The following is an 18,062-nucleotide window of genomic DNA, read 5'->3' on the forward strand; positions in this document are numbered from 1 at the left end:
AACAGTTTCTCCCTATCTACTCGGTCCAGCCCCCTCATGATTTTGAACACCTCTATCAAATCTCTTAGCCTTCTTCTGTCCAAGGTGAACAGTCCCAGCCTCTCCAATCTATCTTCATAACTTGAAGTTTCTCATCCTTGGAACCATTTTTCCCATCCATTGGGTCTGAAATTCTTCATTCACATGTCCTCTCCTCCACTCCTGTCAGACTGTTTGATGCTGAAATCTTTATCCATGCTTTTGTTGCTTCCATATTTGACTATTCCAATGTTCTCCAGGAGGGCATATATTATCCTCCCTTTGCTCACAGGCCTACAATGAACCCTGGTTCAGCGACACCTCAATTTCAAAATGTTCATCTGTGTGATCAAATTCCCCCGTGGCCACTCTCCTCCCGACCTCTGCAACCTGCTATTTGCTAAAAGCAGACCAAGAACTCTTCCATCCTCCAACTCTGGCCTCCAGTGTATTCCTATTTACTTGGCTCCACTATTGGCAGCTGTGCCTTCAGTTGTTGTGGGCCCAAGTCTCCCTCCCTCAACCTCTCTGCCTCGCACCTCTCTCTCTTCCTTGAAACCTATAGCCTCTATCCTAACATCTAGAGTAGAGGAGAGACTAAGCCAGTTGGGATTATATTCACTGGAGTTTAGAAGAATGAGAGGGGATCTCATAGAAACTTATAAAACTCTAACTGGGTTAAACATGATAGATTTAGAAAGAATGTTCCCAATGGTGGGAGAGTCTAGGGGTCATAGTTGAGGATAAGGGGCAAACTTTTAGGACTAAACCTCCTCCACCTAGGGGGAGGCGATGGCCCACTGGTATAATCGTTAGACTATTAATCCAGAAACTCAGCTAATGTTCTGGGTACCTGGGTTTGAATCTCGCCATGGCAGATGGTGGAATTTGAATTCAATGAAAAAAAATCTGAAATTAAGAATCTACTGATGATCAGGAAACCATTGTCGATTGTCGGAAAAACCCATCTGGTTCACTAATGCCCTTTAGGGAAGGAAATCTGCCATCCTTACCTGGTCTGGCCTACATGTGACTCCAGAGCCACAGCAATGTGGTTGACTCTTAACTACCCTCAGGCAACTAAGGACGGGCAATAAATGCTGGCCAGCCAGCAACACCTACGTCCCATGAATGAATTTAAAAAAAGAACTGAGGTGAGGAGAAATTTCTTCACCCAGAGGTTGGTGAATGTGTGGAATTCACTACCACAGAATGTAGTTGAGGCCAAAATATTGTCTGATTTCAAGAAGAAATTAGATATAGCTCTAGGGGCTAAAGGGATCAAGGGATATGGGAGGACGGGGGATCAGGATATTGAATTTGATGCTCAGCCATGATCATAATGAATGGCAGAGCAGACTTGAAGGGCCGAATGGCCTACTCCTGCTTCTAGTTTCTCTGTTTCTATCTGCTTATGCAGCTTAGCGACAATTTCTCTTATCACTCCTTTGAAGTGCCTTGGAATATTTTTATATGTTTAAGGAACTATAACAAGATGTTGTTGTTTTGAGCCCTTGTTTACTAGGCCACATCGGCTCTGTCTAATACTGATAGTTTGCAAAATTGCACAGTTGAATATACAACATTGCTTTGGTATTCATTAAATATTAACTGTGTTGGATGTTTTTCAACTTAATATCCTGAGCAGTAATTTGATGCTCTTAATTATAAGGTGAGAAAACTTGAGCTTGGCTTCTCTTCTTTGGTACCGCTCATTACATAAACACAATGGGCTACAAGAGCAGGTCAGAGGCTAGGAATACGGCGGCGAGTAACTCACCTCCTGACTCCCCAAAGCCTATCCACCATCAACAAGGCACAAGTCAGGAGTGTGATGGAATACTCCCCATTTGCCTGGATGGGTGCAGCTCCAACAACACTCAAGAAGCTTGACATCATTTAGGACAAAGCAGCCCACTTGATTGGCACCACATCTACAAACATCCACTCCCTCCACCACCGACGCTCAGTAGCAGCAGTGTGTACTATCTACAAGATGCACTGCAGCAATTCACCAGAGATCCTCAGACAGCACCTTCCAAACTCACAACCACTTCCATCTAAAAGGACAAGGGCAACAGATACAAGGGAACACCACCACCTGCAAGTTCCCCTCTAAGCCACTCACCATCCTGGCTTGGAAATATATCATTGTCCATTTGCAGTCGCTGGGTCAAAATCCTGGAATTTCCTCCCTGACGACATTGTGGGTCAACCCACAGCACGTGGACTGCAGCGATTCAAAAAGGCAGCTCACCACCACCTTCTCAAGGGCAACTAGGGATGGGCAATAAATGCTGACCAGCCAAAGACAACCATGTCCCATCAATGAATAAAAAGAAACTCAATATAGTTTTAAATATTGCTCCGTCTCGTAATGTGAGTAGAAGATACAGTACAGATAGAATAAAACCCATCAATAGTGAATATGTGAAGTTAAAGCAGTGAATATAGAACAGGTTCAACAGTCTTTGAAGGAACTTCTCCTTTGATTCCATGTCAGAATTGCTGCCTCTGTGAATACCAGATTTATTCTCACTGCTGTCTTGGGGCCAGTGCTGAGTGCAAATTGGCTCCGGCATTTATCCATGTAAATTTGGAATTATAACAGATTAATTATGGCAAATTACAGTGGCTAACTATAGCATTATGATGATGAGAATTTAGTACAATTGAGGTTGACAGTTATAAAGATTATAACATTGGCAAAAGATGGTACTATAAGAACGGGCTGAATAACTGTGGACAGTCATAAACACAATAGCTATTGGCACTAGTCACAAGTCAGGCTGGACCTTGAATTCTATTGTAAGCATAACAATAGACCTCTCTAAGATTAATATTGCTGCAATTTTTATATTCAGAGTTAGATCAGAGCAATATTGATTAGCAATTAGTTGCATTCTCTTCTTACAGGAATACAAGCAAATGCAACTGGGTTCACAGCTGTTGCCATGCAGGAAGGTGACTCTGATGTGATCGAAGTCCGTGTTTCAAACCATTCCGTTGATGGCAGCTTGGAGTTGCTGCTTAACCATGGGATTGTTACGTTCAATGAACAGATGTGGATGGATCTTAAAGGTGAGTTTCCTGTTGAATGGATGAGTGCTCAGATGATCTGAATGGCTCCCAGCTATTTCATGAGGACCCCAGGCTGATACCTCTTATCCCGTCAACTGTGCTTCAATTGGTAGCTCTCTTGCCCTGATTTGGGTTGCATTGCGATCATTTGGCTACCAAGATGTTAACACTCCAGCACTGTACTGTGGGAGTGCTGCACTGTTCCAGCTTTATATATTGGATGAGACGTATAACGAAATCTCATCTGCCCTCTCTTGACTTAGAATCCCTGCAGTGCAGAAAGAGGCCATTCAGCCCATAGAGTCTACACCGACCACAATTCCCACCCAGGCCCTATTCCCATTACCCCACATATTTATCCTGCTAATCCCCGACACTCGGGTCAATTTAGCATGGCCAATCAGCCTAACCCGCACATCTTTGGACTGTGGGAGGAAACCAGAGCACCCGGAGGAAACCCACGCAGACACGGGGAGAAAGCGCAAACTCCACACAGACAGTGACTCAAGGCCGGAATTGAACCCGGGTCCCTGGCGCTGCGAGGCAGCAGTGTTTACCACTGTGCCACCATGACCACGGGCACATGTTTGATCCCGTGGCCCTTTATTTTAAAGACGATAGTGTGAATCCTGTCAGTATCCTGGCAAATATTTACCCATGATGTGGAGATGCCGGCGTTGGACTGGGGTAAACACAGTAAGAAGTTTAACAACACCAGGTTAAAGTCCAACAGGTTTATTTGGTAGCAAAAGCTTGTGTGGCTTTTGCTACCAAATAAACCTGTTGGACTTTAACCTGGTGTTGTTAAACTTCTTAAAATATTTACCCCTCAAACAACATCACTAAATAGATTATCTGGTCGTTATCAATTGATGTTTGTGGAACTTTGCTGTGCCCAATTGGACATTAGATTTATAACATTGCAGCATGGACAACACTTTACATTGTGTTTACTTGGCTGTAAAGTCTTGAGAAAATGGGAAGTGCTAATGAAATGCAAAATTTTCTCTTTCTCATTCTAATGAGCACGCTTTTCTGGTAAGTACACCACTTGGCCACGGTGCGATATTGAGGAGTATTTATTCGGCTGTTTGTCCTCTCCCAGGTGTTTTTGTGTATTCAGCCATCTCGCAGAATATTACCGCCATGTTTCCTTCTGGAGCCGGTGTGGAGGTGCTGGGTCGGGGCACCATCATGAGCATCACGGTGCTTTTGCCGGAGACATTTGTGAACCAGACGGAGGGTCTCTTTGGGTTGATGAATAACGATCCAGATGATGACTTCACCTTCAGAAATGGCTCCGTTCTGTCTGCTGATGCCAGTCCGGAAATGCTCTACAAATTGGGTGCCAGCTGTGAGTATAAGCTGTGATGTTCCTTCTCACCTTTGGGCCACAAGTAGGAAATACATTTGGTTGCATGACATTTTAAATCAATCCAAATCCAGCTCTAATCTTCTGATGCCTAATTTAATGAACAAGGCAAGACAATAAGTTAAAAGCAAAATACTGCGGATGCTGGAATCTGATACAAAAACAGAAAATGCTGGAAAATCTCAGAAGGTCTGACAGCATCTGTGGAGAGAGAATAGAGCGAGCATTTCGAATCTAGATGACCCTTCGTCAAATAAATTGTTGCAGTAGATTATTGAGATAATCCCCTGTGTAATTGGTATATGGGTCAATGGTTTGATTGATCTATCTTTGATTAGGCTAGCCTAGTAACGGATCTCAGCTCACTGTGCTTGATTAGCTAAGCCTGGGTAATGACTCAGAGCTAAGTAAACTGAAAGACCTAGAAGCCAGGATAAGCACGAGTGTGAACAATTTGCAACTGCAGAGATATTTTGAAGCATTGTAAATAAATCTGTTGCAGACTTAGATGCTAATGTCATTTCTGTGTTGCCCCAAGGTAAACAGAGATATAAAATATACAACAATTTGCCAAAACACAATAATTGGGTCCTGCTTTTGTCTGCCTAAACTGCTCACAATTCCAGGATCATAACTCGCAGTTTCTCTTCCCATATCAACTAAACCTTTTCCTCTTCCTCCTTCCATCCTTCCGCTGCTTGGAAAAGCAGCCAGCATAATCAAGGATCCCATGCACCTCGGACATTCTCTCTTCCACCGTCTTCTGTCGGGAAAAAGATACAAAAGTCTGAGATCATGTATCAACCGACTCAAGAACAGCTGCTTCCCTGCTGCCATCAGACTTTTGAATGGACCTACCTCACACTAAGTTGATCTTTCTCTACACCCTAGCTATGACTGTAACACTACATTCTGCACTCTCTCCTTTCCTTCTCTGTGAACGGTATGCTCTGTCCGTATAGCGCACAAGAAACAATACTTTTCACTGTAAACGTGACAATAATAAATCAAATCAAACCACCTTCAGTTCAAACAATAGGTACATGCAGCTCACAGATTTGTCACTAAGATTGCGACCATCTAACTTTACTGCTTCTCTCTCCTTTCCTCTTGGCTGACAAGCTTATTCCCTCTGAGATCCACCTCTGTCCTAGCCCTGGACTCATTTATCACTCTCTCTCTCTCCTTTTTCTCATACCTTCCCTCATTCCCTCCCCCCAACTCTCCCAACTTTTCTTCCTGGCTCTCAGGCTGGTTAATATTGTAAATGGTTCCCTCTCCTTTGATACTACATCCTCACTTTTAAAGCTGCCATTATTACCCTTATATAACCTTAAAACTTATATAACATGATGGGATTATTTGACAGACTCGTAACAGATTAAGGCGGCACGGTGGCACAGTGGTTAGCACTGCTGCCTCATAGCGCCAGAGACCCAGGTTCAATTCCAGCCTTGGGTTACTGTCTGTGTGGAGTTTGCACATTCTCCTCGTGTCTGCATGAGTTTCCTCCGAGTGCTCCGGTTTCCTCCCACAGTTCAAAGATGTGTGGGTTAGGTGCAGCAGCCATGCTAAACTGCCCTTAGTATCAAGAGGATTAGTAGAGTACATACGTGGGGTTACGGTGATAGGGTTGGGTGTTTTTGATGCAGGCTCAATGGGCCGAATGGCCTCTTTCTGCTCTGTAGAGATTCTATGATTCTACCCGAAAACACAATGGGTGGAATTTTCTGTCCCCAACGATGGCATATTGTGGTGGAGGCATCTCACAATTGGCCGACACTGGGATCTTCCTGTCCCACCAATGACTACGGCATTTCATGTGGCTCGCCTGTCCCGTCACCGGGGAACACACCACAGAGAGGGGGTTGCTGGGGTTTGAGGCAGGGGTGGTGGGGGGTCGTCTTTAGCAGGATCCTGCCAGCAGGATGGGCCAGTAAATCCTGACCAGTGTTGGATTCCACATGTCTGCTGGGTCGGGGGTGGGGGCTGGGGGGGGGTTATGGAGGGTGGGGTGGGGGGGGTAGGGGGGGTGGGGGGTGGGGGGAGTGGTCGAGGGAGGGGGGGAGGGGGGAGGCGGGGGGGAGGGGTGGAGTGGGGTGGAGGGGGGAGGGGGTGGAGGGTGGAGGGGGGGGGGAGGGGGGCGGAGTTCCCTCCTGACATCGATCTCAGTGATGCCCAGTTACGGGCATGGCGTCCAGTCACCATACACAATCTGTATCAACCAGGTTGCTTGAGTAAATAGACATTGGAACAAAAGATTAAATCAGATTGAATCATCTTACAATATTAAACATTTAATCATATTTTAAGAATTTTGATCAGAACCATTCTAATACAAAGATATGCAGGTTAGGTTGACTGGCCATTCTAAATTGCCCCTTAGTGTCAGGGGGACTAGTAGGGTAAATACATGGGTTACGGGATAAGGCTTTGGCGGGATTGCTGTCAGTGCAGGCTTGATGGGCTGAATGGCCTCCTTCTGCAATGTAGGATTCTATGATACTCTGATTTTGAGGACATTGGTTAAATCATTTAAGAAAATATTTATATATTGACACAGCAAGTTTGCTGACGATACCACCCTCGTGGGTCGGATCTCAAACAATGACAAGACAGAGTACAGGAATGAGATAGAGAATCTGGTGAACTGGTGCAGCAACAATAATCTCTCCCTCAATGTCAACAAAATGAAGGAGATAGTCATCGACTTCAGGAAGCGTAGTGGAGAACATGCCCCTGTCTACATCAATCAGGCGAAGTTGAAATGGTCAAGAACTTCAAGTTGTTAGGTGTCCAGATCACCAACAACCTGTCCTGCTCCCTCCATGCCGACACTATAGTTAAGAAAACCCACCAACACCTCTACTTTCTCAGAAGACTAAGGAAATTTGGCATGTCAGCTACAACTCTCATCAACTTTTACAGATGCACCATAGAACCATTCTTTCTAGTTGTGTCACAGCTTGGTATGGCTCCTGCTCTGCCCAAGACCATAAGAAACTACAAAGGGTGGTGAACGAAGCCCAATCCATCACGCAAACCAGCCTCCCATCCATTGACTCGGTCTACACTTCCCACTGCCTTGGAAAAGCAGCCAGGACCCGACGCACCCCAGACATACTCTCTTCCACCTTCTTCCATCGGGAAAAATATACAAAAGTCTGAGATCACGTACCAACCGACTCAAGAACAGCTTCTTCCCTGCTGCCGTCAGACCTTTGAATGGACCTACCTCGCATTAAGTTGATCTTTCTCTACACGCTAGCTATGACTGCACTCTCTATTTCTTTCTCTATGAAGAGTATGCTTTGTCTGTATAGCACACAAGGAACAATACTTTTCACTGTATACCAATACATGTGACAATAATAAATCAAATCAAAATCAAAGTTAAAAAGCCTGAAGAATTATGCTGAAAATCCATGGGCTTTTTTCTTTTTAACAAGATTTATCAGACTTCAATATATTGGCACTTTAACAACATTTATCAAATCTTTTAGAAGTTTGCACTTTTGATCCTTTGACAAAATTTATCTGATTTGTTTTAAATTTTTTTTGCATTAAAACAATAAAAAGATCCGATAAGTCTTCTCAAAACATTTAAAATCTCAGATTAATGTTCTCACAGATTTATTTAATTGAATCTATTTTAACATTTAAAAGATCCTTTCTGGTGTGAGATATAGAGATGAATTTTCCTGTTCCGCCCATTAGGGGAATCGGGGCGGGCGAGGGGCGGACAATGGAAAGATCCATTGACCTCGGACAGGGTTTTCCGGCTTCGGGATGAGCGCAGCCTGAAAATTCCGCCCATAGAGTGAGAGGAGGCAGGTTCAAAACTGAGATGAGGAGAAACCACTTCACTCAGAGGGTTGTGAATCTGTGGAACTCGCTGCCTCAGACTGCAGCGGAGACAGAATCAATCGACAGATTCAAGAAAGAGATCGATATGTTTCTGATACCAAGTGGAATAAAAGGCAGGAAAGTGGGAGTTGAGACCAGGATAAGATCAGCCATGTTCATGATAAATGGCGGGACAGGCTCGAAGGACTGAATTCCCCACTCCCGCTCCTAATTCCTATGTTCCGAGGTGTGGGTCTCCTCATGAGGTTTTCACAAACTGGGAGGAGGCTCCTTAATGCCAGGAATTAAAGCAGGTCGACAATTCTTGGTGCTATTATTTCATTAGCAGAAAGCTGAAATTCATGCTCGCTCCCAGCCTGCCTATTAACCCTACACTTCTGGATAGAAGTTGCGAGGCCTCGGGAGCAGCTAAATCTGCTTTAATGTCTCTGGGACCCCGCCACACATTCCATTCTCCACTCACTGATTCTGCCACAATGTCTAAGTCCTATTCAATTCTGAGCTCAAGTTCCAACCTGACGTCTTTTCCACAAACCAGGACCACCTATTTCCATCTCTGCAATGACATCTCTCATCAATCTTGCCTCACCCAATTTGCCTTGTCCGTGCTTTTATTCCCTAAACCTTTCCAATGCTCCATTCCAAGGCCGAACTCCCATCCTGCAACTTCAAAACTCTCCATACCCTAACTCACGCTAGGTCACATTCAACCATCACCACTGCCCTGGTGACTTACATTGGCTCTTCATCCAGTAACACTTAAAAATTTTCTTCTCTGTGGCCTCCTCCCTATCGCCCTCACCTCCTGCAACCCTCCGAGATTGGACTATTTTCTGGCATTCCTGACGTTTGCCCAAACCAGGCATTGGAACCTTCACATAAGATTAAGGCAAAATACTGCGGATGCTGGAATCTGAAACAAAAATAGGAAATGCTGGAATATCTCAGCAGGTCTGGCAGCATCTGTGGAGAGAGAATAGAGCCAATATTTCGGATCAGGATAGCCCTCCGTCGGAGCTCTGATGAAAGGTCATCCTAATTAGAATCTTCACATTTGAAAGGGAGGGGGCTTAATGCCTTCTGTAGGTCCCATTTCAGAAATTGGATTTTGCAGAGTGCCAGGCTTGCTCTCCTCTGGATTCTTCAGTGGCCACTGCAGCCCGGGCACTGGTTGCCAGCACAGGGTAAGGGTTAAAACACAGCTCTGACCCCACAACATCCTGCTCACTCTTTCACCCACTTCCCTCATCTCCCGGGAGTTACTTGTGGGCCACTGCCAATGAGGCAAGCGACCCAATATTCCAGTCTTCAGATGGGCAAAGCTCCCTGTGGAGTTACAACTGCTGACGGCAGGTTGCCTAATGACATGAGACACAATTTTAGGCCCCTCTCGGGCCTCCCTGATCAGGTGTGTGCTGCCTCTGCAGTGCTGGGATTTCTAATCCAATCCTCTTCCCTCTTAATTTAACACTTTGATTTGATTTGATTTATTATTGCCACATGTATTGGGATACAGTGACAAGTATTGTTTCTTGCGTGCTATACAGACAAAACATACTGTTCATAGAGTCCATAGGGGAGAAGGAAAGGAGAGGGTGCAGAATGTAGTGTTGCAGTCATAGAACATAGAACAGTACAGCACAGAACAGGCCCTTCGGCCCACGATGTTGTGCCGAGCTTTATCTGAAACCAAGATCAAGCCATCCCACTCCCTATCATCCTGGTGTGCTCCATGTGCCTATCCAATAACCGCTTAAATGTTCCTAAAGTGTCTGACTCCACTATCACAGCAGGCAGTCCATTCCACACCCCAACCACTCGTTAAGTAAAGAAGCTACCTCGGACATCCTTCCTATATCTCCCACCATGAACCCTATAGTTATGCCCCCTTGTAATAGCTCCATCCACCCGAGGAAATAGTTTTTGAACGCTCACTCTATCTATCCCCTTCATCATTTTATAAACCTCTATTAAGTCTCCCCTCAACCTCCTCCGCTCCAGAGAGAACAGCCCTAGCTCCCTCAACCTTTTCTCATAAGACTTACCCTCCAAACCAGGCAGCATCCTGGTAAATCTCCTGTGCACTCTTTCCAGCGCTTCCACATCCTTCTTATAGTGAGGTGACCAGAACTGCACACAATATTCCAAATGTGGTCTCACCAAGGTCCTGTACAGTTGCAGCATAACCCCACGGCTCTTAAACTCCAACCCCCTGTTAATAAAAGCTAACACACTATAGGCCTTCTTCACAGCTCTATCCACTTGAGTGCCAACCTTCAGAGATCTGTGGATATGGACCCCAAGATCTCTCTGTTCCTCCACAGTCTTCAGAACCCTACCTTTGACCCTGTAATCCACATTTAAATTAGTCCTACCAAAATGAATCACCTCACATTTATCAGGGTTCAACTCCATCTGCCATTTTTCAGCCCAGCTTTGCATCCTATCGATGTCTCTTTGCAGCCTACAACAGCCCTCCACCTCATCCACTACTCCACCAATCTTGGTGTCATCAGCAAATTTACTGATCCACCCCTCAGCCCCATCCTCTAGGTCATAGCTCGGGTGTAGAGAACAAAGAACAAAGAACAATACAGCACAGGAACAGGCCCTCCAAGCCCGTGCCGCTCCCTGGTCCAAACTAGACCATTCTTTTGTATCCCTCCATTCCCACTCCGTTCATATGGCTATCCAGATAAGTCTTAAACGTTCCCAGTGTCCCCGCCTCTGCCACCTTGCCTGGCAGCGCATTCCAGGCCCCCACCACCCTCTGTGTAAAATATGTCCTTCTGATATCTGTGTTAAACCTCCCCCCCTTCACCTTGAACCTATGACCCTAAGATCTGCTTAACATAAGGTAGGTCTATTCAAAAGTCTGATGTCAGCAGGGAAGAAGCTGTTCTTGAGTCGGTTGGTACATGATCTCAGATCTTTGCATCCTTTTCCCGATGGAAGAAGGTGGAAGAGAGTATGTCCGGGGTGCATAGGATCCTTAATTACGCTGGCTGCTTTTCCAAGGCAGTGGGAAGTGTAGACGGAGGCAACAGATGGGAGCTGGTTTGCATGATGGACTGGGCTACGTTTACAACCCTTTGTAGTTTCTTGGTCTTGGTCAGAGCAGGAACCATACCAAGCTGTGATACAACTGGGATATCACAGATGCACCAGAGAAGGAAAGGACAGGGTGCAGAATGTAATGTTACAGTCATAGCTAGGGTGTAGAGAAAACTCAGCTTAATATAAGGTAGGTCCATTCAAAAGTCTGATGTCAGCAGGGAATAAACTGTTCTTGAATTGGTTGGTACATGATCTCAGACTTTTGTATCTTTCTATGCACCTTTCTATGGCGCATCTGTAAAAATTGGCGAGGGCTGTAGCAGACATGCCAAATTGTTAATAAAATAGTTCCTGCATAAATTTCAACTTAATCTGAAATGGCCACATAATTCCTTGATTGAATCTTATGGAAAGCTACTGATCTACACAGGGAGTTCAGTGACTGTGCTTCATGTACCAGAATTTTAAGGTGGTGTCACTTTTACTTATTATTACAAGTCTTCTGTTAAAAACACCAATTGCCCCAACTTTGGCTCAGAATTTCCCAGTATGTCAGAAATTTCTCAGAAACGTGGAGCCCTTCCCTCCTATCACATCTGCTTTAATGCACAGGCTTGCAATCCTATCTTTAATCCTGTCTTGGGAGTTGTCTCATCTCTTCTATATTTGCCAGCTCTGTGATCTTTTCAGAAGCCAGACTTAGACCCTTCCCTAGTCTCCTCAGGTAGAAGCAACTCATATATTTGTTCTGAACCTTTCATAACAGCTTTTGATTCTGTTAATCTGTCACTGCAGTGATCTTCGATGCTTCATTACTTTAATGTTTTCTTTCCAGGGGCGATTGAGAATAAAAGCTCTCTCTTCACTTACGACAGCCAGTTCTTGCTGAACAATTACTTGCATGCTCCCAAGCATAGCCCGGACTTCATTCCTATTTTCCACGTGTCGGACAACCCTGGGGATCCATTGTACGCTGAAATGTCGGCCCTGTGTCAAGAGAATGAGTTCTGCCAATTTGATACTCTTGTAACCAAGAACCTTAAGGTGGGAAATGCAACAAAAATTTCCTACGAAAACTATCTTACTTTGATCGAGAACCTTCAGCCAGGTGAGATATGTAACTACTATTCTACCTGTTAATTAATGAAATGCAATGCCGTAGAAGTCAAACTGACCATTCAGTCTAATGGGTGGCACGATGGCACAGTGGTTAGCACTGCTGCCTCACATCGTCAGGGACCCGGGTTCGATTCCCACCCTGGGTCACTGTCTGTGCGGAGTTTGCACGTTCTCCCCGTGTCTGTGTGGGTATCCTCCGGGTGCTCCGGTTTCCTCCCACAGTCTGAAAGACGTGTGGGTTAGGTGCATTGGCCATGCTAAATTCTCCCTCAGTGTACCCAAACTCGTCACGATTGGCTGGGAGGTGAGGAGGTGGGTATTGGGGTGATATCGGGGGGGGGGGGGGTGGGGGGTTTGGAGGTGATCGGCCAGGGAGGCCAGTGATCGGGGGAGGGGTGTTATGGAGGGGGGGGTAGGGGAGAGGGGGGGAGGGGGGGGAGGGGGGGAGGGGGGGAGGGGGGGCGGCCTGATATCCAGGGGCTTGGGGGGTTGGAGGAGTGATACTTTCCACAGAACACTGAGAGATCTATGCATGCACAATAGTGCCCTCTAGCTGTGAACAGCTGGCTTTCCAGTGAGTACAAACTCCATCCACTCCCCCTACAGGCGTGAGTCGCACTTTGCCTTTTTTTTGCACTAGAAGTGGCATAAGAACATAAGAACATAAGAAATAGGAGCAGGAGTAGGCCATCTAGCCCCTCGAGCCTGCCCCGCCATTCAATAAGATCATGGCTGATCTGACGTGGATCAGTACCACTTACCCGCCTGATCCCCATAACCCTTAATTCCCTTACCGATCAGGAATCCACCCATCCGCGCTTTAAACATATTCAGCGAGGTAGCCTCCACCACCTCAGTGGGCAGAGAATTCCAGAGATTCACCACCCTCTGGGAGAAGAAGTTCCTCCTCAACTCTGTCTTAAACCGATCCCCCTTTATTTTGAGGCTGTGTCCTCTAGTTTTAACTTCCTTACTAAGTGGAAAGAATCTCTCCGCCTCCACCCTATCCAGCTCCCGCATTATCTTATAAGTCTCCATAAGATCCCCCCTCATCCTTCTAAACTCCAACGAGTACAAACCCAATCTCCTCAGCCTCTCCTCATAATCCAAACCCCTCATCTCCGGTATCAACCTGGTGAACCTTCTCTGCACTCCCTCCAATGCCAATATATCCTTCCTCATATAAGGGGACCAATACTGCACACAGTATTCCAGCTGCGGCCTCACCAATGCCCTGTACAGGTGCATCAAGACATCCCTGCTTTTATATTCTATCCCCCTCGCGATATAGGCCAACATCCCATTTGCCTTCTTGATCACCTGTTGTACCTGCAGACTGGGCTTTTGCGTCTCATGCACAAGGACCCCCAGGTCCCTTTGCACGGTAGCATGTTTTAATTTGTTTCCATTGAGATAGTAATCCCATTTGTTATTATTTCCTCCAAAGTGTATAACCTCGCATTTATCAACGTTATACTCCATTTGCCATATCCTCGCCCACTCACTCAGCCTGTCCAAATCTCTCTGCAGATCTTCTCCGTCCTCCACACGATTCACTTTTCCACTTATCTTTGTGTCGTCTGCAAACTTCGTTACCCTACACTCCGTCCCCTCCTCCAGATCATCTATATAAATGGTAAATAGTTGCGGCCCGAGTACCGATCCCTGCGGCACGCCACTAGTTACCTTCTTCCAACCGGAAAAACACCCATTTATTCCGACTCTTTGCTTCCTGTCGGATAGCCAGTGCCCAATCCACTTTAACACACTACCCCCAACTCCGTGTGCCCTAATCTTCTTCAGCAGCCTTTTATGGGGCACCTTATCAAACGCCTTTTGGAAATCCAAAAACACCGCATCCACCGGTTCTCCTCCATCAACCGCCCTCGTCACATCTTCATAAAAATCCAACATGTTCGTCAAGCACGACTTTCCCCTCATGAATCCATGCTGCGTCTGATTGATCGAACCATTTCTATCCAGATGCCCTGCTATCTCCTCTTTAATAATGGATTCCAGCATTTTCCCTACTACAGACGTTAAGCTGACCGGCCTATAGTTACCCGCCTTTTGTCTCCTTCCTTTTTTAAACAGCGGCGTAACATTAGCCGTTTTCCAATCAACCGGCACTACCCCAGAATGCAACGAGTTTTGATAAATAATCACTAACGCATCCACTATTACCTCTGACATTTCTTTCAATACCCTGGGATGCATTCCATCCGGACCCGGGGACATAGAATTGTGTCTGAAAGCTCTCTGAAAGAAATGGGCGTAATTCTCTCCTGTTTTCATGCTCATTCAACACTTAGAATTTTTATTTTGATAAGATCACCCAGCACAGTGGTTAGTACCGCTGCCTCCCAGCTCCAGAGACCTGGGTTCAATTCCGGGCTTGGGTCACTGTCTGTGTGGAGTCTGCATGTTCTCCCCCTGTCTGTGTGGGTTCCCTCCGGGTGCTCCGGTTTCCTCCCACAGTCCAAAGATGTGCTGGTTAGGTGCATTGGCCGTGCTAAGTTGCCCCTTAGTGTCACAGAATACGTAGGTTAGAGGGATTAGCGGGGTAAAAATGTGAGGTTCCGGGGATAAGGCGAGGGTGGGATTGTTGTCGGTGCAGACTTGATGGGCCGGAAGGCCTCCTTCTGTACTGTAGGGATTCTATGACTTCTATTCTCTGACACCCCCTTAATTTGACACCCAGGTAGTGGGGTAAGGGAATGGCGAATGACTTTGTTGTGATCTAAGTGAGAGACCTTGGGTTTTGGATGGGACATGGGCTACAAGACCTGGCTTGGAACTAAACAGGACACTGAGTTTGCACCGCGTTGGGTTCAGCCGGGGAAGGTAAGTTGGGAGCGGGATGGATGCTGAGCGGTTTGTGGGAACGGGATAGGAGGCTGTTGTTGCTCAGCTAAAGATGGGTGTCCTCACCCACAACATGATGGGCAATAGAGGAGAAACGTTGACTGCAGCAGGAGGATCACAGAGGGCACAAAATGACAATGTGAATGTAGTCGGTGGCTCTGACTATTGTGGTGAAAAATATGCTGCACACCAGAACCAGCGATACTGTTAATCCTTTCTGAACTGGTGCTGCGACATCCCAGAGGAATATGTCACTTGTGTGCCTTGAATGAGTGATCTAAAGGATCAGAGTTTTCAGTACAGCTTCTGTCGCAGGTTTTGGAAGCATTTTTTCAGATCAATGCTTGGGCGGAAGGACTCATAAATCTTGGTTTCCTAAAGCTGTCAGTGTTTGGTGAAAGGTTTGCTGCTGGGAGTACTATCATACAAAGACTTTCCCAACAAGTGACGGTCTCTCTGTGACAGGCAGGATATTATAATCTCCTCAAGCGTCTTTGTGTTTCCGAATATTGGATTTCACAGCATTGACAATTCCCTCTTGACTTTCTTTTTCTCTTCTTCCTCAGTGACCTCCTGTGGGTTTCTGGAAGAGCCCAAGAACGGGAAAAAGAAAGGGAAATACTATTTGGTCGGAGCAACGGTAAATTTTACTTGCAATCAGGGCCATGTTCTATCAGGATCGGACACACGGACGTGTCTGCCAACTGGACAGTGGTCGGGGGAGCCCACCTTCTGTATATCTGGTAAGAGAGCTTTCTCATTAACAAGGCTACACACGCACTATTGTATCCTCTGTAAAAACAAAACATGGTGGAAACACTCAGCAGGTAGAATCATAGAAACCCCACAGTGCAGAAGGAGGCCATTCGGTCCATCGAGTCTGCAGCAACTCTCCAACTGAGCATCTTACCCAGGCTCACCCCTGCCCTATCCCCATAACCCCAGACACATACCCCGCTAATCCCCCCTAACCTACACATCTTGGGACACTAAGGGGCAATTTAGTGTGGCCAATCCACCCTAACCTGTCCATCTGTGGAGAGTTAATACAGAAGCTTACAATGCTGGAAAATCTCAGCAGGTCTGACAGCATCCGCGGAGAGAGAATAAAGCTCATGTTTTGAGTCAGGATGACCCTTCGTCGGCGTTAATACATCAGGCCTGTAACTGTTCATCAGAATGGAGTATTTCCAGCATTTTCTTTTATTTCAGATTTCCAGCATCCTCGGTATTTTGCTTTTCATAGAAATCATAGAAACCCTACAGTGCAGAAAGAGGCCATTCGGCCCATCGAGTCTGCACCGACCACAACCCCACCCAGGCCCTATCCCCATATCCCTCCATATTTTACCCGCTAATCCCTCTAACCTACACATCTCGGGACACGAAGGGGCAATTTAGCATGGCCAATTAACCTAACCCGCACATCTTTGGATTGTGGGAGGAAACCGGAGCACCCGGAGGAAACCCACGCAGACACGGGGAGAATGTGCAAACTCCACACAGACAGTGACCCAAGCCGGGAATTGAACCCAGGTCCCTGGAGCTGTGAAGCAGCAGTGCTAACCACTGTGCTACCGTGCCACCCCTTTTGGATTACTGTTTCCTTTCCTGCGTTCCTGAGTGCAGATTCCCACTCCGGTGCACCTCCTTGGCATCAGTTTCCCTTTCAGTGTGTTGTCTAGGTTGTCATTCATCATATGTGAAGCGGGTTCAAGGACCATGTGCTCAATCCGTCCCCCGCTGACCCCCAACTGTCCGCACCTCTGAGCGTTTCTCACTGAATGGCCAGAAGCCAAGGTGATATTGACCCCTCTTGAAGATGATGCGCCCAATCAGCTTGTCCCACCCAACTCCTCTCCTGGTTGGCTAACTCAGCACAGACCATGGCCTTGAAGCTGGGGAACTGCAATGCTCTTACTCAATATTTGCCATCGGGAACTGCTAGGATCCTCCTGTTTTATAAAACAACCCTGTGTTTGCCTACACGTACATGTTAAGAGGCGGTAGATTTAAACTGAGATGAGGAGGAGAATTTATGGAACTCGCTGCCCCATAACATGGTGGAGTCTGAATCACTCACCGGAATTCTACCGCCCCTGCCTGCCACGGAATTGGAGCGGGCAAGGGGTGGACAACGGAAATGCCCATTGACCTCGGGTGGGAATTTCTGGTCTTGCTTGAGCAAGGCTGTAAAATCCCGCCCATTAAATGGTTTCAAGAACGCGATAGACATATTTCTGATTTTAAAAAAAGGATGAAAGGGATATGGGCAACATGTAAGAAGGTGGATTTGAGACCAGGGTGAGATCAGCTATGATCTGATTGAATGGCGGAGCGGGCTTGAAGGATTGAATTGCCTATTCTGCTCTGAATTCCTATGGTCCTCGTTGGAAATTTGGGAAGTTGTCAGAGTTATTAGCATTGCTGCCTGCCAGCTGGAGAGTGGGGACTGGAATGGGACAAAGTACGACATTGCAACTTCCAAGTTGATCTCTGTGTCGGTGAATTTGCGCATTGCTCTGTACTTTAAGCGGCATTGCCTGAAAGAAGGCAAACTTGGAAACCAGCTACTAGGCGAGCCATATTGGCAGAACTCAGTATGCCAGGAGGAGACGCGCAGAGTAGCAGCTACAATGATGCCACTAACCATTATTGCAGATTGTGACACACCTGCCTGGTA

The 18,062-nt window shown here is 46.3% G+C and overlaps 1 protein-coding gene across 7 annotated transcripts in view; it reads left to right on the top strand.

Moving 5' to 3' along the window:
- The window catches only part of susd2 (sushi domain containing 2), a 170,892-nt gene that overhangs the window by 83,230 nt on the left and 69,600 nt on the right, over positions 1-18,062 (top strand). For all 7 annotated transcript variants that reach the window (XM_078226974.1, XM_078226972.1, XM_078226973.1 and 4 more), the window contains 4 exons: positions 2,935-3,099; positions 4,205-4,453; positions 12,231-12,503; positions 15,946-16,122. In XM_078226974.1, coding sequence (XP_078083100.1) covers positions 2,935-3,099; positions 4,205-4,453; positions 12,231-12,503; positions 15,946-16,122 — 864 coding nt within the window. The remainder of the gene's footprint in view (positions 1-2,934; positions 3,100-4,204; positions 4,454-12,230; positions 12,504-15,945; positions 16,123-18,062) is intronic.

This window comes from Mustelus asterias, chromosome 13 (assembly GCF_964213995.1).
Source record: "Mustelus asterias chromosome 13, sMusAst1.hap1.1, whole genome shotgun sequence".
NCBI lineage: Eukaryota > Metazoa > Chordata > Chondrichthyes > Carcharhiniformes > Triakidae > Mustelus > Mustelus asterias.